This window comes from Lutjanus erythropterus, chromosome 3 (genome assembly GCF_056507025.1).
Source record: "Lutjanus erythropterus isolate fLutEry1 chromosome 3, fLutEry1.hap2, whole genome shotgun sequence".
Classification (NCBI taxonomy): Eukaryota; Metazoa; Chordata; class Actinopteri; order Lutjaniformes; family Lutjanidae; genus Lutjanus; species Lutjanus erythropterus.
Genome location: NC_139319.1, coordinates 22,132,439 through 22,157,547, shown reverse-complemented (window position 1 = coordinate 22,157,547; position 25,109 = coordinate 22,132,439). Strand labels below are relative to the sequence as shown.

Genomic DNA, 25,109 nt, shown 5'->3' with positions numbered 1-25,109 from the left:
TATTTCTTCTTAATTTACATATTGTATATCAAATTTTTGCTAAAGTGTCATTTGTAACATGGTATTAGGTAATAATCATTGCTGTTCCTGTAGAGTGACCAAGAATAGTTAGAAAAGTTATTTATTGGCATTAATCCTGATACTCTGTCAGGTAAAGCAATATTTTAGTGGTTACTGGTGCATCAACAAGTCTGGGGGGAAAATCACTTTGTGATATAAAGCATGCTATAGTTTGATAGCACCATGAATCTTCACTGAGAGTCTCAATCTTCACTCTCAGCCGTCCTATACTGAGACTGTGGGCCCTCAGCAGCAGCTGTAGGCCTACACACACACACACACACACACACACACACACACACACACACACACACACACACACACACACACACACACACCTTACAACTTACCAACTCAGCAAATGGGACCATCTGAGAAGCGTGTGAATGCAGCATTTAAACCACTTTTTGAATATAAAACCGTCATTGTAGGCAATAGTCCCACATCAGCTTGTAATTGATTTTCCATGAGTTAATAATCATCTTCTTGGGAGCATATATTCAGTGTACGCCTTTTCTTTAGAGATTGTTTTTGTCTTTTTGTCTACACACCCAATGTTGGGATGTACAAACACTATCTTAAAGCAACTGATTTAAAACTTGTCTGACTGTCTCACACTTCTGTTCATATATCTTTTACCACTGGACTTCTGTAGCAATGTCGTCACATTCACATATCTGAGCAATTAACTCGGCAAGCGCAATTTTTTTTTCATTACAGATAGGAATGATGGCTAAAATGACAAAAAAATAATACCCAAGTTGTAATAAATCTGAATTATCCTTTGACTGCTTGGGGTTACTGAAATACAGTGTAAATGTGGAATGAGCAGCTTCAATTTAAAGATTATATTTTACTTTGAATGTGAGACGTGAAAGGAGAGGGATGAGATGACATGAGCTGATGAAGCTAATGACAGAAAAAATTAGTCTCCCTGTCGTGTACAACCAATAAAATGAACTCAGTCTACTTCATGACACCCTTCTCTTCATCACCTTCACTCATTCTTTCTGTCTCTTACACACACATACACACATAGACACACACACACACACTATATCTAAGTGACAGTCTAAGCTGACACACTGAGTACAGCTCTACTACTGCTGATCCCTTGAGTCTATTCTCTCCTCAGGGAAGAGGTCAATTCAATACTGCAACCCCAAAGACACACAGAAACCCACAACTGCACACCTTAATACACACACCTCCACACACACACACCTGTCTCTGTCACTTCCATCAATCAGTCCGAGCTGTGTGTTGACAGGTTATGTCTGTCCACAGTCCAGGTAATCTCAGGAGGTTCTTTGGGGAAGTGAGGCATTAAGCCGTCCTGACAAACTATTTAGTCTCAGTCGAGACTTCAGACGCCCTCGCTCCCCTTTTGCTTCTTTTTTTAAACTCCCTTTTCTTTCATTTGTCACCTCCACTCCGCCTTTCCTCTGCATCACAGCTTCTCTGCTCCCTTGCCATCAATCTTAAACCTTTCAGTGTCTCCTAATGTGCATCTTGTCCTCATATTATGTGGCTGCTCATCCGTTATCATACTGAAGTTCTTCCCTGCCAGCGTTTTCCCTCACCACTGCAGCTCCGTCTTTCTGTACATCGTCACACATGCTCTTTACTTTCACTTGCTTTCTCTTTCTCTCTGTCTTTCTTTCTCCACCTACCTTGCATCTGTCCTGCCTGGCTGGTGAAGAGACTGGAGGAGCAGCCGATTTCCGTCCCCAGGAGAGACCCATAATCCTGCTGAAACACTGGGGACAGAGGGGTGGAGGGAAGACGAGAGGTGAGGAGAGGAAAGGGGTGTGGGGGGCACACTACAGGTCAGGTCAGGACGGCACTGACCCCTCTCACCTATTGACCTCTACACCGTCACCCCCTGACCATTTCACCTTTAAACGTGACCCCTAAAATGGCTCCCTAGACAATGACTTTGACAGTGACTGAGGGTTAATTTTTCCTCTTTAACACCGATGCAAAGATGAGAGGAAACTTTCAGCGTAACATTCGCAATAATGGTTTTTGGTGGGTAAAGTTTTACTTGTCTCATCTTAACATAGTGATGATGGATTTTGTCATGAGTTACTTACTGTAGAGGCACCAAAGCACTGACGATAATTAGGGCTATGAATCCTGAAATGAAACATGCTCTAGCTTTTGGTGGGTGGAAAAACTGATCATTATGGATAAAATCCTCCTTCACGGGATATGTAATTTGTATCAGGATATATATCTTTCAATCTAAATGAAGAAATTATTAATGGACTTTTTGTTTTTGGCTAATTGAGTAAATTAAATATTTAACAAATCAAGATATTTAATTATGTTGATCCAAAAATCCAATAACATATTAGATATATGCGCATTGATATACTGCCCATTGATTTTCAAAATTATTCACAATGTCCTAATACCCCTATAATAAAGGGACAGGGAATGCAGTATAACTGATATGGCAAAATCTCTGATGATATATATGGCCATGTTTCCTACCCCTCATAGAAGAAACTTTTTAGCCACAAGGTTTTAATCATTCAGCATGAGGTTTACAAAAGCACGCACATCCAAACACGATAAATACTAGGTGCTTGATAGAAGTATGTGTCAAAAAGTAAAAACAGAGTCTGTACATTGGAAAATGCTCCCATGAGACACATCTTACAAGTACCTGTCCAAGGGGTCACTTTACAGGTCATGCGATTACAAAATGTAAAAAGTTGCGTAAAAAGTGGAAAAAAGTGGAGCTTGTTACACTTTCTTTGTGTGCAGATTCGTATGTATTGTAAAGGATATGCCCCTTATTATCTAGTGAGCAGAGTCTATTTTTCCTTTATTAATTTAGCATAAGACATAAACCACTTTTTGTATATTTCTGGTGCTGGACTGTGCTATCACATTTCTCTCCAGATTGTTTGTAAACATATTTTTAAGACATGTCATGTCACGTTGCCTTTCAAAGTGAATTAGTGTGTATACAGTAAGCTAATGCTGCCTGCTAGTCAAGCAGATCACTGCTGGTGGCCGTTTGGTTCAGTGTTAGTCGTGAATGTGAGGGTGACTGAATGAAAAATAAAACAGCGAGTGGCAAACTTCCTCCACAATAACTGTATAACATGAAATCCCACAAATCCCAGAGTGCAACACTGATGATTTGTGCAGATAAATGCCTGTTAATCTGTTTCTTCCTCTCCGTCTCTCTCTGTCTGCCTTCCCTATTCTTCAAATCCATTCACACCCTAAATTGCCAGTCTTTTAAAACATCCTCCCACAGAGCCATTAGTATGTCTATGATGTATTGTACTGTACGGTACAATACAGACAGAAATGTAATATAATGAAAAAATGAACAGTGGAGCATGAAAAGATACAGCATATTACAAGAGAGTATTAGAGAGACTAGAACTAGAATGTGATGTAGAATGAAATGAAATTCATTGATACAATTATTGATCCGGTTCTGGTCAGCAGAACTGGGTGCAGAGATATGAGATACACCTACCTAATAAGCTGGGGTTAGGGAATCTCCATGATTCATTGTATGTGGAATACTGGGGATGGGAATATGGACTTCCAGAAAAATCTCCCCCTGAAAGAAAACACAAAACAAGAAAAGAGCTTATTAGGGACAAGATGGAGGGAAAGAGAAATAGTTTTACTGAGTCCTTCACATGTTGAGCCTCCACAGCCTTTCCTAAGATCAGTTAAGTGAGTGCAGTTCTGGTTTGGATCATATTCAGACTATTATGTTTTATATTTATATATTTACATGAGACTAACAGTATCCAGTATTTACTTTTGGTAGGCATGCCTTTGATTCCTTAATACACAGCTGTCTGTCATTTCTCTCATTTCAACTGACTGAGTTACCCCTATAAGAGCCTAAACTCTGCTTAAGTTACCAGTTTGATAGAGTTGTCTTTTCCCTCTGATCAGCAGTAATGGATGATGAGAGCAACAAGAGACAGACTTCAATTTACATTTCAGTGTGATCATCATATTTTGTCTTTCACTGACTAACTGATGTGTAAATCATGTTCATGATGCACTTTGCAAACAGTGATCACACATCCATATAAATTGATCATATGCTTGTTTTTTGTTCTATTTGTTGCACTTTTTGAGCACTCCAGCTATGATACTGGGGCAGGCTAAACCAGGATGGCGCCTGTATGTATAGTTAAAGCTTTAAATAAGGTCAACAATACTGTATTTTGCAAAGAGGATGTTTTTTTCTCTGAAAAAACAAAGCTCGTCTCATTGAAGACTTTAACTTTACAGTAACTTCAGTCTCTCAAGTTATTTTCCTCCAGAAAATAACTGCAAAACTCCAAAAACCCAATCATGTCTAGGTTACAAGTGTGCATGTAAAAACACTGTATGACTGTTCTCATCCGGGAAATGAAAGAATTACATTACAGTCATTTTTCAAGCAAAAATGTCAAACATTAGCTGGTTTCAGCTTGTTAAATGTGATGAGTTGCTACTTTTTTGTCATTTATGAGAGTAAATGAAAAGTTTTTGGGATTTTGCATTATTGGTTGGACAGAAATTTGAAGATGTCGCTTTGGGCTACAGGAAATTGTGATCAGCATTTTGCAATTAATTGATTAATGGTGAAAATAATCGGCAGATTAATCGATAATGAAAATCATCCTTAGTTGCAGCCCAGCTTTAGTTGTTAATTTAAATGCCTGCAATGACCTTTCTATCAGAAGCAAAAGCACAAGTTATCTGATGTTATAGTGGAGAGGCCAACAGAGCATGTGACTTTGAAATGGGGGACTGCTGTTTGTTTCTCATTTCCTCCCGACAGTAAATGATATATTTAATAAACAATGATTGTGATCTTTCCCCAGCAGTGGGAAAAGTACTGAAAATCTGTACTCAAGTACAACTACTGTTACATTACTGAAATATTAATCAACTATACTGAACTGAACTGTTGAACTGTTGATGTTTAATGCATTATCAATAAATGGCAGACATTCAATTAAAAAGGGGTTTCTCTAAATCTTCAGTCTGCATTATTCTCTCTCTCTCTTTTTTTTTTATCTGTATGTCTTGGTGTTCACTGGCCGATAAGCAATCAGATAGGCTTACTGGTTACAAAAATGTGGATGAAAGGTTTGGATATGGCTTCAAATTGTAGGCCTGCTCAGTAGTGAATTATGACAGTAACATAGTGAATGCAGGGGTCGGCACAGGTTGTTGACCACTGGTAATGCAAATTTATGTACAAGTAAATTTACAAACTTGGAAAAAACTACTCATGAAAGTACCCAAAAGTGCCTTAATTACAGTAATTTGAGTATTTGTAATGCATTCCTTCCACTCCTGTTTTTCCTAAGCAATAATAAAGTAATTTCAACCAACCCGTACCACAGTGTTGGTAGAGAAGCTGTTTTTAAAGGCAATGACAAACAATGATTCTCATCATTTAGTTTGAAGGACTTCTTCAGATTTCTCTCGGTTACAGCAAAGCTTTAACCTGCCCTTCGTTTTCAGCAGAATGGTTTGCAGACTAGTTGAGAGTGACTGAAGTGGAGATCTCAGCGAGCCTGTAGTGGTGGATGTACAGTGGATGATAGCATAGCTTTTCTCCCTCATTTACTACTTACTGTCTGGGGTCTACTCTTCCTCTTGTCTTCCCCTCCCACTCCCTTCCCCTTCACCCCTCTCTCTTTTTATTTTTCTCCCTCGTCCTCTGGCCCGCCTGCCTACAGCCCGCCCGTCACCCTTCACATCAAAACAACATTCTTCCCCATTTCTTCTCCTCTTTTTTTTTTCTCCCCATCTCTCCGCTGACTTGCTCTCTTTTTTTTTTCTGCTCTTGCTCTTTCTTTCGTTTTCTCCTGAACCTTCACTCCTCCCGGGGGATCCCTCTCCCATAGCTGACAGTCACAGACCCTGATGCCCCCCCTCACCCCCACACCCCCCACCCCATCCCTCCTCTCTCCCTCTCGTTCTGTCGGTTCTGCCTCACTGCTTCTCTACACCCCCTCTGAGTGTCAGCCCCCCTGCTGCAGAGAGAGACACAGAGAGAGAAGAAGAAGAAGAACAGCAGAAGAGAGTTGCTTGCTTAATGAAGGTATGATATTAGACAGAGCGGACAAAAAGGAGGATAATTTGCCTGAGAAGTGCTGAGATAAAACATGGCAGAGAAGCCGGAGAAGCAAAGTTGAGAGATTATCTCCTCCACTCTCTCCAGTCGGTGCAGGGATTCAAGCGGCGTCGAATATTCACTGAGAAAAATTTAGATGTCGGCACTGTTTGTGTGTGTACAAGTTTTCTTTCTATCCTTTGTGTGTGTGTGCTTATGTTTAGCCGCGTCTGTCAGGTGGGGTCGGGATGCGGTCTCCATGGCATCCCTGGGTGCGAACATCCTCCCCTTGTCATCACCGTAGTGACGGCAACGTGTCAGGTTGTTTTGGAGACGAGGGGAGGGAGGAGGGATGGAAGAAGGGGGAGAAGAAGCTCAGGGGTCTCCCTTGTGTAGCTCGGTGTCAAGGTCGCGCACACACACACTGTCAAAAACAAACACACACGCACACAAACAACCACATGCCGACATACACCAACCCAAACACACACACACACACACAAATATGCTGTCAAACCTGAGGACAGGACGGGGTGAGCGCAGGGGGACAGGGCGACAGGGTTACCCATCTTTAGACGTGCTGTTCCTACATGTCCACTGAGAGAAAGTGTGTGTGTGAGTGTGTCACAGACTGAATGATTGGGAATACACAGTGACAAGAAGTTGTAAACAACATTGTTTTGACTTTGTATTACTGACGTTGTTGCTTTTATGTCTCTCCCTTTATCAGTCCCTCCAGGAAGTTGTGAACAGTGACCGCCCACTTTTTAAACAGCTCCAGCTCTGGAAGTGAATTTTGCATTTATTCACTTCACTGATTTATCAAATCCTTATATAAATAGTTTTAACCCTGGAATCAAACCAACCAACTACGACATGAATTGTGACCATAAAACATTTGATTTGGAGCAAAAAAGAAGGAAGGAAACTGGATAAAAAGAAGGCAAAGACTGTGAACAAAATTATTTTAAGCGTGAAAGAACTACACCACAAACCAGTATGAAAGACAATGCTTCCTGCTTCCTAAATTTAAGGTTTGTCATTATTATAACGTTTATATTATTTATAATGGTGTTGCAATATATTGTAGATTGTGTTTTGTGTATATATAAATGATACTCACTGTGCTATAACAACATTATTAGTATGACTTGTGTCAGCTACCAAACTAGCCAACCTCCTAGCAGATGTACCCATTCAGGGGTACATATTTCCATGGTAACACCGAGCTCCACCAATCAGAGAGCTCATTGTTGCACTTTAGAATTGCGGATAGTGTAGTACTTTTCCAGGGTATCATTAATAAGACGTATTTTTATACAGATTTGTGACTTATCCAGGATCATGTACCATCTCATAGCTCATGGTCAAGTCTATTTTGGATAGTTATTATGACTATTATTATGATTAATTATCAAAATCCTAAATTCGGAATATGAATAAAATTTTCACTTCTGGAACCTCACTGTTCAACTAATCCTGTGAATTCTAATTATGTGTATTTAGTTTAATGATTGCAACTTTCAAATTTGAACACTCATCATAGCAGTCCCCTGTACCAACATCATACATGTACATCTTAATGAGCTTTATGTTACTTTATGTTGTATTATTTATTATGTTTTTGTACCACTGTTTGTATGTTATACATTTTTACTTTGTCATGTGTGCTAGAAAGAAAAAGTTTGCCATTGTTATTGACACTTATCAGCGCTCTATGCACTTTTTAAGTTTGTTTGCTGGTTCACTGAGTTTGAGCTCCAAAAAGATTTTGTGTCTTTGTAGAATGCCCCTCCTGCTGCACTTCGCCACTTCAAATAAAGCAACAAATACTTTTTCCTGCAATTTCTTTGCAAAAAAAAAAAACCAGCCTAAAACATCACCACATCCATCACAATTTGTTTTTAGAAAAGCTGCCATGAAATCAAGCATTTTAGACTGCAACAATCCCCCCAAAAGCCTGTGAAATCCTGAAGGGGGCTGCTTTATTTCTCTGCAGTATACTTCACACTGACCACTGCGAGGCTGAGAGAGCGAGAGGGAGAGAAGAAGAAGAATGGCGGTCCAGGATTGAAACACAAAAGCGGTGTAGAAGGCGGAGTGGAAGGGAATGAATGAATTAGTCGTGGGTCACTGGTGATTCTCATTAAAAACAAATTACTAATGTTGAGGAGGGACAGCTGTGCTACTGTGGCTGGTTTCTAATGATACACAGAGACACACACACACACAACACAGGCACAAACACACAGACTCACACACACACACACACACACACACACACATAGGTGCACACAAACACACACATACACACTACCCCCCTGGGAGCACTGTCAGCCATAGTGTAGACAGACAAGAAAGAGGAAGTGGCAATGCTAAGTACACCCCCTGAAGACACACACACATTTACACACATACATACACCCAGTGGGAATTCAAACAGATATGAAGGTACAGTTACAGATCTGCTCAGATGAAGGGTAGCAGGAGGTGGCATAATTTATTACTGTAAAGGAAAGTGAAGTATGATGGGACTTTTGGTTCTGACAAAAGTTTAAATTGTTTGAGTGCATGTGTATATATGTGTGTATGGTGTGTATGTCACTGTGTGTGTGTGTGTGTGTGTGTGTGTGTGTGTGTGTGTGTGTGTGTGTGTGTGTGTGTGTGTGTGTGTGTGTGTGTACTCACCAGGTACCATGCCAGTGAGGGAGGGGGTGGAGTAGCTGCCCTGTCCAGTGGGAGGAACATGAGGAGGGTAGCCTGGCAGGGTGGTGCTGGCTAGATCTCGACCTGTAATCACACACACACACACACACACACACACACACACACATACAGATATATGCTTTTTTTATTGTCACCATATTTATATTTCCTAATTCAATTCTGTCTAGTCCTGCATGCAACTTGCACATTATTCTTTACATTTTAATTGTCCTATACTGCACAGAACCAATTATGTAACTACAGCTGACAATTATTTTCATTATCAGTTCATTATCCAGCCAAGACGGTGTCTTCAGTGCCTTGTTCTGTGCGACAGACAGTTCAAAACCCAAAAGATTTACCTTTCTATCATAAAAATATAAGAAACCAGATAATACTCCCATCTAGCATTTGAGGCATGTTTTTACTTTAAAAATCATTCATTCTCACTGTTGTTACTGTTGTTCTATGGTCCATTAACTAATCAATTCATGGGCTAATTGTTGCAGCACCAAATTAAAATTTTACATAATGGGATTAATAATATAATATGCTTCTGAACAATGTGCATCTTGTCACCTTTGCATCATGACAATATTGCCTTATATTATGCTTTCACATGAACTAATGTTAGTAAGCCTGCTAACATATAGGCAGTAGCCTATATGCATTATAACTCCTCAGTAAAGACCATCACATTAAGTGTATGTTCTGTAGAGATGCAAGAATCTGACTGGTTATGAATGCTGACTCATGCTAGATTAGATATTGTTTATAGTCAATATGATGCTATATGTTGTGAGTGAAGCAAAACAGTCTAACAACACACTGGCAGACAAACAGACCATGTTTGCTTCTTCAGCTTGTGACATGAACAGCTAGCTCTGTTCTTGAACATGCGTCATTCAGGCTGTGAGAATTTTAAACCAGCGAGAAGTCATATAGCTGATAAAGGGCTCTATTTTTTCCTATTTTCAGGTTACAGCAAGCAGCCTGTGAAAGAGACAGTTTACCCAAACATCAAAAATGGCTATTTTTCCTCTTACCAGTAGTAAGAGTACTAGGAAAAACCTGTCATAAATATGGTTGGAGACCACTAAAAAACTCAAGTTATGCTCTGAAATTGGTCAATAGCTCTACAGTAATAAGTTTTTATTTGTCCTATTTGCTGCTTTCCACATTCGACAGTAATTATACTAAATACTCAAAATGAAAGTAGCAGCTTTTTACTGTTTAGCTTTTTCTTATTTTTAAAATGCTACAAATATCACCCTGAAAACTCTACCCCTTATGCAGGATCTTTACTGAAAAAATCATGCAGGAGCACATTTTGGATGTCCCTCTTTCTTTTGTTTCTTTCCTCCTTGTTTTCCCTCCGCTGTCATCTATTAATTTATCAACTCCCCCTTCTCTCGTTACCACCAGCTCCCCCCTTCCTCACTCTGTCTGTCACTTGGTGGATTGGATATATAACTGCATTAGACTACATGACAGTGTGTCGGCCCAAATCATTTCTCTATGTTTGCACGCAGTAGACATTGGGAGTGTGCGGAGAGGGAGCCCTCCATTCATCATCATCATATACACACACCCACAGCCACATGCACACACACACATGCACTCACACCCTCCTCTTTCCCCCTGCACACACACATTTATCATCATCATAAACAGCTCAGATGCTAACACCATCAATCCCATTCACTTCCCCTCCACTTAACCACCACTAACTAACTGAAAAGAGGAGCAGGAGGAGGAGGAGGAGGAGGAGGAGGAGGAGGAGGAGGAGGAGGAGGAGGAGGAGGAGGAGGAGACGAGAAATAGAGAAGAGAACATAAAAAACAAGGAGAAGAGAAAGATGGAGTGACACAAAAAAGAAAAATCACGGAAAACACAGAGGAAAAGAGGAGGTGTCTGTGGAAGAAGAGAACAGTAACAGTGATACAAAAAGTATTATGAGTGAAAGTAATACTACAATATAAATATACTCCCTTAAAAGTGAAAGTTCTTCATTCAAAATTATATTTAAATAAATGAACATACTGCACATATTATCAGTTAAATTAAGTCAAGTGTCAAACAGAAAAGTATTAATTATGCAGAATACTATATTTTAACATTGAAATACTCTTAATGATGAGTACATTTTAATGTTGTAGTCAGCTGACTTGGAGCTATGGATGTATAATATGTTTTGTATATCAAATATAAAATCAAGCTTTGTAAAGTAACTTTATCTGACAAATAAATGTGTAAAAAATTCCACCGCAGAGGACTAGAGCTAGTTTGATAAATTTGGTATATACTGCTGTAAAATTTCCTGCTCAGAACTAATTTCAGCCTTTCTGCCAGGAAATTTTTAGCAGAAAAAAAAATCATGATTCTGGTTTAGATAGTGAGATTCCTCACACAGGGCTTTCTGCCAGAAAGCCCTGATGGCTAATTTTTCCCAATAGCTATTTAGGTACAGTGGTGCTTTAAACTAATGTCAGCATGCTCACAGTGGTAGTGCTAAAAACATTGACATTATGCAGGTTATAGTGATTACAGTGTTCAAAATCTTTTACAGAGTCTGTTTAAGGAAAGTTTATGCCGCCTTGCTATTCTATATAAAACGCACAAACACCTAATGAGGAGGGCATTGTTGTTCCAGCTGGAAATGGATGTAACTGAATCAATATTGATTTTTGCAGGTATTTGGCCATCGACAAAAGTATTAGAAACATTTCATTTTTTACACGATGATGTTGCTAGATGAAAAGGTGAGAGATCACCAACGATCTTGTGAGGGAGAATATCGGGATATTTTGCTCAAAATCAGAAGTGTCAACCTCATGGTGGTGTTAGAGACCAGCGGATTTCCAAAGTCATAAGGACTCATCTTCTGGGGAGCAAGAATGTACAATGTCAAGATATTGCAGAACGGACTAAAGTCGCAGAATGACCGACTGACACTGACATCTTCAGAGCCGTGCCTATAACACGGCTGAAAATCACATTTAAGGGATCCTTAGCAACAATGTCTGTCTATGTTATGCGTTACTGGTCAATTCATTGCTGTTGAATCTTTTTAATTCTTATACATCAATATGTTATCAACCTCATGAAGCTGGTATCAGTTGCAGTTTACTGAAAAAAAAAACAACAAGGAGAAATGGAGTTGAGGAACAGGAGAAAGCAAAGAAAAATGTGTGTGGTTGCTAACCAACCAAGGCTCTAACATCTCATCCTCTCATATTCCTGTCCTCTTCACTTAATATTTGCCTCTTCACCTCCCTCCCTCCCTCACAGACTCCCTTTCTACTCCTCTGTCCCTCTCCGCCTCCTCTCTCCTGTCTCAATGTAGTAAAGTTTTTCTCGGTGTTTGACGCGACAGCGAGGCATTAGTGCAGACGGGCTACTCATCCGCTCAGGGTCAGTGCACAGGGCAAGGAGGGGAGGGAGGAGAGGGTGGGAGAGAGGAGAGATGGACTCTCTACAGCCCAACTTAGAGGGGGCAGACAGGGCCAGATCCACTGAGGTGTGTGTGTTTGTGCACGCAGCGTGTTTGTGCATATGTATGCCAGTTGTGTTGATGTGTCTGTTCTCCACAGCTTTGCCGTAGAGGTCAACCAACAAATACAAGTCTCCTCCGTGCTCGCTTACAGCTACAGACCAACACACATCCTCTTTTATCTAACTCCTCCACATCAAACAGCCATCAGAGCAACATATGTCAAACCTGGAGGGAATCGAGGGTGTACAGTGTGTCCCTTTGCACTCGAGTGGACTAGGTGGAGTTCAGGGGAAAAAGGAAAATGCCCTACAGATTTAGGAAGGCCTGAGGAAGGAAGATTGAATGTGTAAATGTTGCTCTACAGCATGTGTCCGGAGTATCAACACTTCAAGGATGCAATAACATTGCGTCAAACACACAGACGTTTGATCCCCTAGAGGGAGCTCTATTCTGAGGGAAAAGACAGACAAGGAAATGCATGCATAATATTCACAGGGTGTGTGTGTGTGTGTGTGTGTGTGAATATGAATGTGTGCTTGCATGCATAAGCAGAAATGGAAATTTTATCTCTCTCTCTTTTTCTCTCTGTGTCTCTGTCTCTCTCTCCTGACTCAAGCAGGTAATATTCCTCCGTGGTTTCAAAGGGCAAAAAAGAGCCCCTTCCCAGATATCCCAAATTCCCAGCTCTATGATTCCCCTCATTACAGATGGGAACGTCGAAGCCTTGTCCAAGTGCTCCCTGGTCTGCTCTTAATTAACCGCTGCCTCTCCTGACGCCCCTAAATGGAGACAGAGGAGGAGACGAGGCTCTCACTTTTCCTCTATCCTTCCACCTTTCTTCTCCTCCTTTCCTCTGGGCCTCTCACCTCTCCTGAGATCCAAAGCACTGAGCTCTTTAAACGGGATCACTTAGAATCCATGTAGCTTCCTTCACTGCTGAGGTAGACTTAAAGACGCATTTGGCTCACTGTGTTTGGAATACGAATTACTGTATATTTTATATATACATATGAAATACTGAGGACAGACCTGTGCACTAGGTTTAATTTATTTTATTTTCTATAGAGTGATAAGGAATAAGTTGTGATCCGACAGCCAGATATATATATATACACACACACACATATCACACTGAGCATAAAAACAGACTGTATAAAACATTTACATAGTCTCTGTAATGTCACCCATCGATGAGCTCACAACTCATGTTAGCAGTGCCTGACCCCAGTTAACTCCAAACTTATCCAAAAATGTGTAAAAGTAAAAATCTGTAAAAATCTGTAAAGAGGGTGAGTGTGGGTGGAGCTGAAGCAGTGGCTGGCCATCTGTGAAGGTACCCACCTGTCACTCAAAGCAGCCACACCCTTAATTATGTATGACAATAAGCCTTAATATAATTTAAAGGTACAGTTGTCATGAACAGGGGAATTAGCTATGTAGAGCAAAACGTACCAGGATGTAAACAGTTTTATTTCTGCTCTTAAGTCAATATGGGTGTTCATGGGATTGACTTGCTTTTGGAGCACCCTCAAGTGGCAGTTATTGGTTTCATTTTTCACTCCTGGACATTGCCCCTTGCATAAAACTGATGTCACTGACTAGACCCCACGAATAAAAAAAAATACAGGCAGAGACAGGGTCTCTGTAGATACAGATACCACCAGTGGGTCATAAGTGATGACTGAGAGGGATCACTTTTATACGAGTCTACATGGTCATTTAGATAAATTCTGCACAGTTTGTCTTTAAGAGCAGGAGTGCAGTTATTAGTTAGATGTCTTTCTTACCTGGAACAAGTGAATAGGACTGTGGACCGGACACACTGGCTCCTAACTCCGCCCCTGTACCAGGATTGGCCAAACTGTTCTTCATCTCGTCCAGTCCACCAGTTAGCGAGGCCATGGCCGAATAATCTGATGTCTGAGCAGAGGCAGGAAGTGGAGCGAGAATAAAAGAGAACAAAGAGAACAAATCATGACATTTCCTGTTAGATACAACATGAATATACTGCACTGTAGAGCTGGATGTTGCTTACAGCTGTTTGTTATATCCTGATACGTTTCCAACATGCTGCCCCTTCCTTATAGCAAAGAGCAATGAAGCTTTACTATGAACACGCACACATGTTCACACACACACACACACATGCTCACACACACACACACATAGAGAAACACACCTACAGCTGAGAGTTTATTGATCTGTTTACAAAGACAGGGATTTACTGTACAACCAAGTCCAACTGTCTATAAACCACAGGATCAGCTCGCTCTTCCTCTCCACTCTCACCCTCACACACACACACGACTATACACACATCATACAGTACACATCCTATACATCCAATACACACACACACACACACACACACACACAAACACACACACACACACACACACAAACACACACAGTGGAATTGCACAGACCATGGCTAACACAAAGCCTCTTGTCTCCCCAGATACCAACAACAATAAGAACTGTGATCATCTCAACACACGTACACACAGACTCCCAGTGCTCTTAACACACACACATACGCACGCACGCACGCACACACACACACACACACACACACACACATTACACAAGTGAAAAACAAGAAGAGGAGAGTGAGGTGACAAAGCAATATTGGGTCGACGTGTGTTTTTTATTCTTAGGGCAAACTCTCTTGAGAGAAGTAAGACCATGAAGTTGCAGTGCAAATTAAAGGGCATCAAAAAGAAACAGAGCTCAAAATATTACAGTAACTTAACATGTAAATAATTAGTTTTTGCCAAGATTTTGTTTTGTTTTGTTTTTTGTTATTTACCATATAATCATTTGAGTCAGCACTTGAAAGATGAGACCTCTATATAATTATTTACAATGACAGAAATCATCCCTAGTATGAGTGCCAGAAACTACTCTTGTGCCACAAATTATAAAAAACAAATACATTAGAAAACATAGTAAATTTTCATGTAACATTTAAAAAAATTTTTTTAAAGAGTCTATCATATTTCATGACATCTGGACCAATGGAGATTATGCAAACAAAATTTTGAAGCAGCCTCTATAACAACCTGGTTGAGCTGATGCTCTTGCTCACTCTCCCAAAATGCAGACAGATAGATGGATAATGGAAACTGTCCCGTCACCTCCGCCTGACCTGAACACACCACCATGACCCATCCATCCTCATCACTCTGCCAGAGCATGTGTGTGTGTGTGTGTGTGTGTGTGTGTGTGTGTGTGTGTGTGTGGTGATTTAGAGTGATGGCATTGACACTGATGACCAACTATATATAGATTAACCACCGATTCTCAGGGCTGCGACACTCATGATGGGCAAATGACCTGCTGCTGACTTTGTGTGTGTGTGTGTGTGTGTGTGTGTGTGTGTGTGTGTGTGTGTGTGTGTGTGTGTGTGTGTGTGTGTGTGTATACATTTGTATATTTGTGCATAAACAGAAGCTGTTAAAGCTAAGGCATCTTTACCAAAACCGGTGTTCATACAAAAGTGTGAAGCTTGCACCAAATAAATTAAATTAAACTACAAATCAGTTTGCTCATTTGAATTGCTTTGTACAATTTAGCTCAAAGATTCATACTTAGTAAATATATTTTTTCACTTTTTGCTAAGCTAACGGATTGATGTTCAAATTCTCTTCAGTACATGTAGCAGGAAGTGAATGTATCACCATTATTAACACTGCAGCCCTCATTCTGACTGTCTTCAGTTCAATTGTATGTTCACATTCATTGCTGGTTTAAACTGTTCAATTCAGAAAAAAATCTAGACCTACATAAGAACTATTTATGAGGTTAATAGATCTGCAGCTACCTATTTATAATAGTTATTACATCAAGATTGTGGCTTTCACAGTGTTATTAAGCTTTAAACCAGGAAGTCAGTATGATTGAGATGCTCTCAGTCACCACTCAGCTTCACTGTTAAAAACAGCTGATTAGGACAGTGACAAAGGTAATGATGAAAAATTAGTTTGTACATGCAGCAGGTGATTTGTTAATTAAGCTACAAGACAAAACTGGCAAAAGGCCTAGTGTCAGGAAGGGTGGGACTAAAGAAAAGGTCACGATTACAACTTCAGCACCATGGACAGCGCCATGGATTTATCAATACACAACACAGCTAAGGCCTTTACACACCAACAGTGATGCAAATTAAACGGGAAATTACAAGTAAATCAGAGGCAAAATATTTTGATGTGCTATGCACACCAAGTTTGACACCATGACACAGTTTTGTGAATAAATTGTTAAGCTTCTAAAAACAATTGCATCATGGCATGATGTAGTCAACATCAATGAAAATGACCCAGGGCTCATTTTACTTGGTTCACTCATACTTTTCCACAGGAGTGGGCTCACCCAAACATTTTCTTCACATATTCAACTAAACATCCCCTCTGTACCTGGCAATAGTCTACTTTGTGCATATACTAAACACATATCCATCCAATGGTAGCCAACTAATACAAGTTTTTGGTAGAGAAGATTGGTATTTCATTATATTTCTGCAAAGGCTACAACTTACTTTATGCACAAACTGAACAAGTAAAATTTCTCACTTTCCTGAATGAAATGGATCTGCTCCTCTTTTTTCTACTGCTTACTTGTGTGTGTGCGTGTGTGTGTGTGTGTGTGAGCGTGTGTGTGTGTGTACACTAATGACAGCAATCAGAATTTCCTTTAGGTGATGAGGTGAGAGTTTTGCACTGACCCTTTTAATACCTCTGCATCTGTGTATGTGTATGTGTGTGTGAGGCGTAAGTGTAGGCGTGTGTTTGTGCTCACTGACCTCTTAAACACCCCTGTGCTCGTCAACACACAACACAACCACTGGACTGTGACCTGCCAAATAAGAGCTTACCCAGTACGCTACACACACATCTTCCTCTGTCTCTTTACACTTCAGACACATTTTTAAGCCCTCTTTTCTCTCTTAACGCCCTCCCCTCCGCCCTCCTCTCTTCCCCCTCACACATCACACCTGTAGTTTTTTTTCACTCAATCATACATGCTCTCCCTGCGCCCCCTCCTCCCTCTCTTGGCTGCTCTCTGTCTTATTATAATGGTGTCTAATGTGTCCATGTATCCATGTAGATGGGGGCCGGGCAGCAGCAGCGGCAGAGAAGAAGGGGTCTGCTGTGGTAATTGGCCATGATGAAGTTTGGCCAGTGGGGTGACAGGCCCGCTAAGGAAGATGGATCATTCTCATTCGGCCCCGTAAATGTTGTCAATTCCACCGCTCATACAGCGCCATCAGCCCTCATCAAAGAGGAGGGACGCAGCTGCCAGGCCATAGAGGGGTTGGGGTTTGGAGGGTGGTGGAGGTGGTGTGGTGGTGGTGGAGTTGTACAGGGCAGGGTGGAGGGTTAAAAGAAATGGTAGCAGGTGGAACTAAACCTGGGGCAGCAAGTTTTAGGCTGAGAGAAGGATGAGAAAAGATGTGGAGTTAGGAAGGAGGGGAGAGACGGGATAGAGATGGCAGAGAGAGATGGATCCATGTAAGAAAGATGGGGCTTTTAATGGAAGGGAGAGAACAATGTGGAAAGAATTCAACAAAGAAAGCGAGCTTCATTTGGGAAACTCTAAAAGGATAAGGCAGAAAAATACAGACACTGTGTTGCCACAGTGCATGGAAAGCTCCTGCAAAATAAAAAAAAAAACAGTGTTGTCCAGAATAAAAGTTGAATGTGGCTCAACTTTTTCTGCAACACAGTATGACATCCATACAATCCAATACAATCAACTGGCAGTATGTATCACATAAAAGCTAAACTTTGAGCAATATGCCATAGAGAGAGATGTGTCACAAGTAACAGATTTAAATTATTAATTTTTAATGTTTGAATGATCAAAATGTGTCTGAAAGTTCTCTCTGTGAAAAAGAAATAAAAAAAAACAGCAGTATTGCATAACTGAGACATGTTGTGGTTTATTTCTTCCTTCATGGGAGAGGAATATTGGTTTCACAGTTTGAGTATTGTGTTTTTAGATGGCTACGTTAAGCAAAGTACATTCATACAAATGTATTATTAACAGTTTGGTTGTTAAGACGGTGTCAGATTTGTATTGGCATCAGCAGATACTCAAGGCTGCAGTATTGATATTGGCATCAGACATGAAAAAAATGGTATCAAGCCATCCCCATTACTACTATTGTTTTCTCTCTCTCTCCCTCACTTACACACAGCAGGTTGGTCTACTGACTCAGATCTGAGAAGGTAATGGTTTGGTCCAAATTTCACATCAATAACAGATGAGCCCTAATCGGCCCTCTGATACAAAAACACACACATGCAAACACACACACACACACACACACACACACACACACATAACACACACACACACGCTGGCCTTGTTGGCTTGCACCATTTGCATAATAGTATTTCCCTTTTTCTCCACTCCCCAAATAGCTCTGTATTTCTCCATCTCTCTCTGGCTCTCTCCACATTGTCTTGTGCACTCCTGATGGAAAAAAGGCTTGACTATAAACAAATACAATTCCCTCAGAGGCCCGCAAACTGAGACAGGGATTGTGGGGAAGGAATTCATCTGCGCTCAAACTGAGCGTAGCAGCAGTGGGGAGGATATTCATTTCCTGATCAGCCAGATGGACCTCAATTCTGGGGAGAGGCTGTAAAAGTTCATACATTTTGAATGAAAAAATTGGCCTAACATTTCTATTTTATGAATGATTTATTGATTTAAATTTAGAAATTAAATATTAGTGTATTGGTGGTCAGTGCCTATTTTGTTGTCCCAGAGTAGTGATCACATCAGAAAACTTAAAGGACAAGGCTGTTTTTTCTTACAGTCGACAAATTTCATGATAAAATCAAAACCAAAATTAATTTTAGAGGCTGTGCATTTGCATACAAAGTCAACGGAAAAACAAAAGCAAAGATGCATTGACATGAGTTGAAACTTTTTGTGCCCTAATCCATTTAGCACTATGAATCTAATTCATAAACACCTAGAGATGACAGAAAACAGGAAAGAAACTAAAGAAAATGAAGTTTCTGGTGAGTTCTGAGTTCAGATGGTGGCTGAGCTGAACATGCTGAATCTGACTCACCAGGAAGTGAGAAGTGAATTGGATGATTGATTGCAGAATTTACGGGTTTTTTTTGTGATTTTATTTTGTTTTTCCGTTGTTACCAGCAGAAACTCTGGAGCTCTTTCCTGCGCCTGCAGGCTGTTATAGTGATGACTACCCAAAACAACCCAGACGCTGCTGGAGCACGCAGAGAGTTACATACATGTTCTTCTCCTAGGCTTGGGTGGTATCAAGGTTTTCAGAAGTCCCAGTCATCTTCAAGACCGTGATAAATACTTATGCTTGTCTTTATATCAAACCGATAATGCTGTATTGTAGTGTGCAGCATGCACCACCAGAGTTCAGTTTGTCTGCTGGTGGACAAGACAGCACACCTGAGTCACGAAACATAGTGCCTGGGAGATAAGAAATGCAAGAAAACTGTCTCTGCCCAAGGTATATGTTGGGTTTAGTCACGATTTTAAAAGGGAAGCCAGCAAACACTGCAGACTGCTGATTGGTCAATGTAGTGCAGCGTGTTGAGAAAGAGAGCAAGTGGCAGAATGATTACACTTTCTATGGTGGGAGAGTAACCATGAATGAAAAGACCACGAGATGAAAGGTGGCCATGCTCTTTTCCAAAACCTAACCAAGTAGTTTTTGTGCCTTTATTTTGAAAGTCTACCCATACGTTGCATATTCATTATTGTTAAATTGACCGCGGAACTGCATGTGCAAGACTTATGTTAGAGGGGTACCTACGTAATTATACTTTGACGGGAACGGGCCACTGACCAAGCTGCTGTAGCTGACGAACTACAGCGTACTGGTTTTAAAGATTTACACTTTCTGTAGGAACAAACTGAGACTGAGAGGCACAGTCAGGCTTGGGAAGTCTGAAAGTATTGAGAGATGGACTAACATATTCGGTTTGGTCTTATCATGAGATTTGTTGACAATAAGAAATATACAGAAAAACATGAAGTTCATCCTGAATAATGTTTGTTTGTTTTAATGCTTTTACGTTGAAACAGACAGAAGTAAAGGGTGTAACAATCCGTTTATAGAACAGCACTAGCGTGGATTATGAGTCTGCCAGTTTATCTCCATACTTCAGAAGAGATCACATCTCAACTTCTTTCTACGCTTTTTGGATGGAGAGAATGGCACAGGATTTTTTCTTTTTACTTCTATATCTCAGTGATTTGCTTGGTGCCGGGGTGGGCATTTGGACCCAGGGCAGCATGAATGGGTGGGGGCTCCGTCAGCCCTGCTGATTTATCACCTGGGTAATAGGAAGTGATTGAAGGGAAATTCAAATGAACTCTCTCTGACAGGCACACATGCAGACACACACATACAAGCACACACACACAAATTAATAGTGGGACTTAATAGACTACAGGGAGAGGGGGAACAAGAGCAGGAGAGGGAGATGAGATAAAAGGATGGCTTGTTAGGGAGGAAAGATAAAGAAAAGGTCTGAGACAAACAGGATAGGAGAGTAACTACTGGTGACAGATAAAATAAGATTTGCTTGTGAGGAACGTGAGCAATTTTACTTTTTTATCTATTCCAGCGGGATGACGGAAGAAGAAATAATGAATGAGGCTCGTGTTTCAGGGCAAGAAAGCGAAAAGATAATGAGGAGCTCGAAATAACCGCTGAAATTACAGTATATTAGTATACCATTATAATATACTGTTGGTACCTGAAATTGAGCCACTCATACCACTGTTTCTCTTTTACATGGGCTTTGTCCTATTCTCTTTCTTTCACAAAGATGTGATGGATGGAATAGTGTCTATTATCAGCAAAAGAGCAGTTGACAAACATTTGCTAGCCTCATATTTACTAGACTGAGCAGAATCATGTGCTGACCGGTGCAGAGAAATGAGTTTCTGGTGTGTTATGACTGGCTGCTGCTTCCTCCAGAATTGATGTGACACAGCACTTCACAGCACCTCTGCATCCTGTGTCTCCCTGAGGTAACACCAGTAGCAATAAGTGTAGTAGTAGTTACCAGAGGGCTCAACTCATTGTAAGAGTTAGTGTGTGCTACATTATTTGTAATGCTGAATGATGTGTATTGTGAAGTAATGAGGTTAATAATGTGACGATCAGCCATGCTAACTTCATTTTTCTCTATACGGTCTTCCTAGCCATTGCAAAATAGACTGTTTTCATGTGTAGTGTTGGGATATTTTGTATTTACTCTTCTGAAACGTCCGCATCCTGAGTGAACATACTTGTAGTGTAAACTATGAATTGCAGTATGTTCTCAGAAGTAAGCCAAGTATACTTCGTGCATCGTAGGGTTGAGTGATTGGACGAATATATTGCCTGTCAGCGAAAGGCTGAATCCATTGCCAGTTGGTTTTGGGGGCGATTTTTGGGGCAATTTTTTCACATTTTATTTTACTAGTATAATGGTCTGGATGTATTTCAACCATCCAAAAGTTGGTGATTGTTGGAAAAGTGGAAAGACTAAAAAAGACACTTTTGGTAAGTTTTACATGTTTTTTCTGTTGGGTCTGAATGAAGTGTGTTTTACAATGAATAAATGAGCCAATTTAGCTTGTCTTATTTCTGTAAAAGAGAGAAACTTGAATTGAGAAGGTTTATGGTTATATTTTTCTTTTTATTAAGGAAAATAGGAGTGAGAATGGTTCATTTATACATGTGTAAGTTTATTTTGTTTATTCATCGTAGCAAACATACATAGCATATGTTTTGAATTCGCTACTTGCACACATCTACCAAATACTCCCCCTTTCAGGGCTTTTACAAACACACACACACACACACACACACACACACACACACACACAGGCGCTCACACTCACTCTATCAAAGGCCCCTCCATATGCTGCAACAGCACCGCCATCAAACGCAGGACCAAGTATATATCAGGCATCTTTTAGGAATGTCAGTCACAACACAGTGTGACCCTCCTTGACCAAAACCCCACCAGCATCGCCTCACACACACACACACACACACACACACACACACCTCAGCCCACATTCCAGAAAGGCTGAGCTGTAGCTGTCAGTGTGTCAGCGTTAGTGAGGGTATGACTGTCAATCATTCCCTCTGGGAAATGCAGGGGGGTGGACTAGACAGGATGAGAGAAAGGAGCGGAGGTAGTGGAACAGATAGTGATGTAGATTTGTGTGTGTGTGTGAGAGACAGTGTGTGTGTGCGCGCGCGCGCGCGTGCGTGTGTGTGTGTGTGTATTTATGTGTGTGCGTATACCTCTTTGTAATCACAATGGAGCTCCGGTTTGACCCCAGGGCGACCCGCAGTTTAAAGCCCCTATTCCCGACCCCAGTGGCTTGACCGGGCTCAGAGAAGACACTGACCTATGAATCATGGGTATTATAGTCTTGAGTCGTAGTCTATAGAACGACTAGAGCCAATCCCTGTCGACCTCTCGCCCTGTGCCACTCCACTCCCCATGTCGGTCAGAGGTAAGTGAATGGGCTAAAAGGCGAATCTCTGCCCTATAGGTCTAAGGCTGTAGCTTGTATGTGACTCCATATACTACTACTCCTTTAGTGTGTGTTTGTCCTCTTGCCCTTGACACAGACTGAATAAATAAACCTGAAGTAGGGACATCTTCAGAAACAAAAGTGTCATTTTGGGACATTGGCAAAATATTTCCTTAATACTGAGCGGAGGGCTGCAGATTAGAGGACATCTGAGAAAAGGTAGAGAGAATACAAATGCTCGCTTGTTGTCGTTTTGTTATTCAGCGTACTACTTACACCTGTCTATTCCACTCAGATTTACATTAACACGCTGCTGGGAAAGGGCAGGAGGTCAATTTAGACGCAACATTAAGACACAGACACACCCTTTTTCCCTCTTTTTCTCTCGGATGCAAACAACACACACATATGCAGCACATTCCCAAGATGCATCAACATGCGGACAGCTCCATCGCCGTCCCCTGAGCAGCAGGAAGTGAGGTCATAATGAGAGCCAGGTCAATATGCTCATTAACCCCTGCAGTGTATCTAGATTATAGCAACATCAATAGGCCAGGCCTGACTGGGTCTCAGTACCAGAGCACAGTAACTCACAGCAGTCTGTCAGGCTCGCAGAGAAACATGGCTTGATTTTGACATTTTCACATCATTCAGTTGAGGGAAAAAACAACATGAAAGAAGCAGGAAAAATCTATCGGTGTGAATGCAAATTAAATTGGATTTTCATTATGCAATCTGAGTAATTTCTTCAAGATTGACACGGCATGGCATGGCATAGCAGGCAGGACAGGCTTTTAGCTAAAAGCAGAGGCAAGCATTTCATCTAGCAACAATGATGAAATATAGGGCAGCAAACACTACAGTGCACAAGTTCTGTTGAATATCACTTGGTGTATGGAAGTTGTCTTAAGGAAGTTGCTTTTCCCTATAACCTTGTGGCCACACGAGTTTTTATGCAGGTAGTCTTATAGACAAAACAAACAGAAGAATAACGAGTAATAATATCACTCATAATTAGCAAAGCATAGCTATGCAAGCATGTGAAATTTGGCTTATCAAACCCCAAACAGGGGGTTGGGGTGGAGAAGCAAAACTGGATGCATGCACAGCCAAAAAAATCCCTGGTGGTGCTGTGGCAATGCAGGACTGGTTCCACAAGAAAAAGAAATGAGTGACCCTAAAGATGGTACTGTATGATACCAAAATAAGGGCCGTCCACACCAAGAACAATAACAATAACTATAACGGTGTGAGCATCCACACTGATCAGTAATAATGTTCTGTAAACAGAGGAGCCAAGCATGCAGTACATGCTTCTATTGTATCGGCATCTTAATGGATATTGAGGGCCTGTTATTGTTGTACATCGCACAGAGAGACAAAATGAAGGAAACCAGAGGGATATGGGTTCACAAAAAGTTTTTCAAAGATGATAGAAGTTACACCTTGATTCCACTGGACGCATCACATCTGCAACACGGTTTTGATCCATCCTCCACATGGCTTCATGCACCACCAGGAGCATTTCAGAAGTTTCCTGTCCACCTGATTTTGTTGACTTGCTCAGAATTTTATTTGGTCAGTTTTCTTTTTGTGCTTCTACCATGGGTAAGTAAGCTATCTAGATACATATTTTCTTTTTTGTCTGTTTTTATGATTGGGATTTTGCACAGGGTCTTTTATTTTGAGAACTGACCAAATGCTATATGCTGTTTCTGTGTCTGACTTTCAGCCTGGGTCGATCTGCTCCACGTGGCTTGACACAGCATTCGTCAAAAATAGACTTGGGGTGTATTCTCCACATAGCAGAGCAGAGCGCCACTTCTGGCGGAATCACAAGCATTGCATAGAATGGTCGTGATCAGTTCCGCGGCACAGACGTAAGGCGATGCAGCCATGCCCTGTGGACCAAGCAGTTAGCAGAATCCAACACCCTATTATCAGAGCTGTCATCTTCTAAAGACAATGTTTATTCATACTATAGTATGAGGACAGGATACCATCAAACTAATGTTAAATCAGTTTGATGGTATCCTGTCAAAGAGAATATGAGGACCAAACGTTTGGCAGTGTGTCTCAGATAAAATGATTATTTCTATGTGTAATTTTGCAGCCTAATATTACATTACATAAGTTCTTAATGAGTTGTAGTCTATACCCTGTAAATTCAGGTTGATTTTGATTGGTTGTCAGTGCTTC

At 40.8% G+C, this 25,109-nt stretch overlaps 1 protein-coding gene across 1 annotated transcript in view; it reads right to left on the bottom strand.

Annotated features, from left to right (window-relative positions):
• pax5 (paired box 5) overlaps nt 1-25,109 on the bottom strand; it is a 60,934-nt gene that overhangs the window by 1,489 nt on the left and 34,336 nt on the right. The window contains exons 7-10 of the mRNA XM_084715408.1: nt 14,156-14,288; nt 8,855-8,956; nt 3,566-3,652; nt 1,734-1,820 (exon numbers count right to left, since the gene is read on the bottom strand). Of these exons, the coding sequence (XP_084571534.1) occupies nt 1,734-1,820; nt 3,566-3,652; nt 8,855-8,956; nt 14,156-14,288 (409 nt within the window). The remainder of the gene's footprint in view (nt 1-1,733; nt 1,821-3,565; nt 3,653-8,854; nt 8,957-14,155; nt 14,289-25,109) is intronic.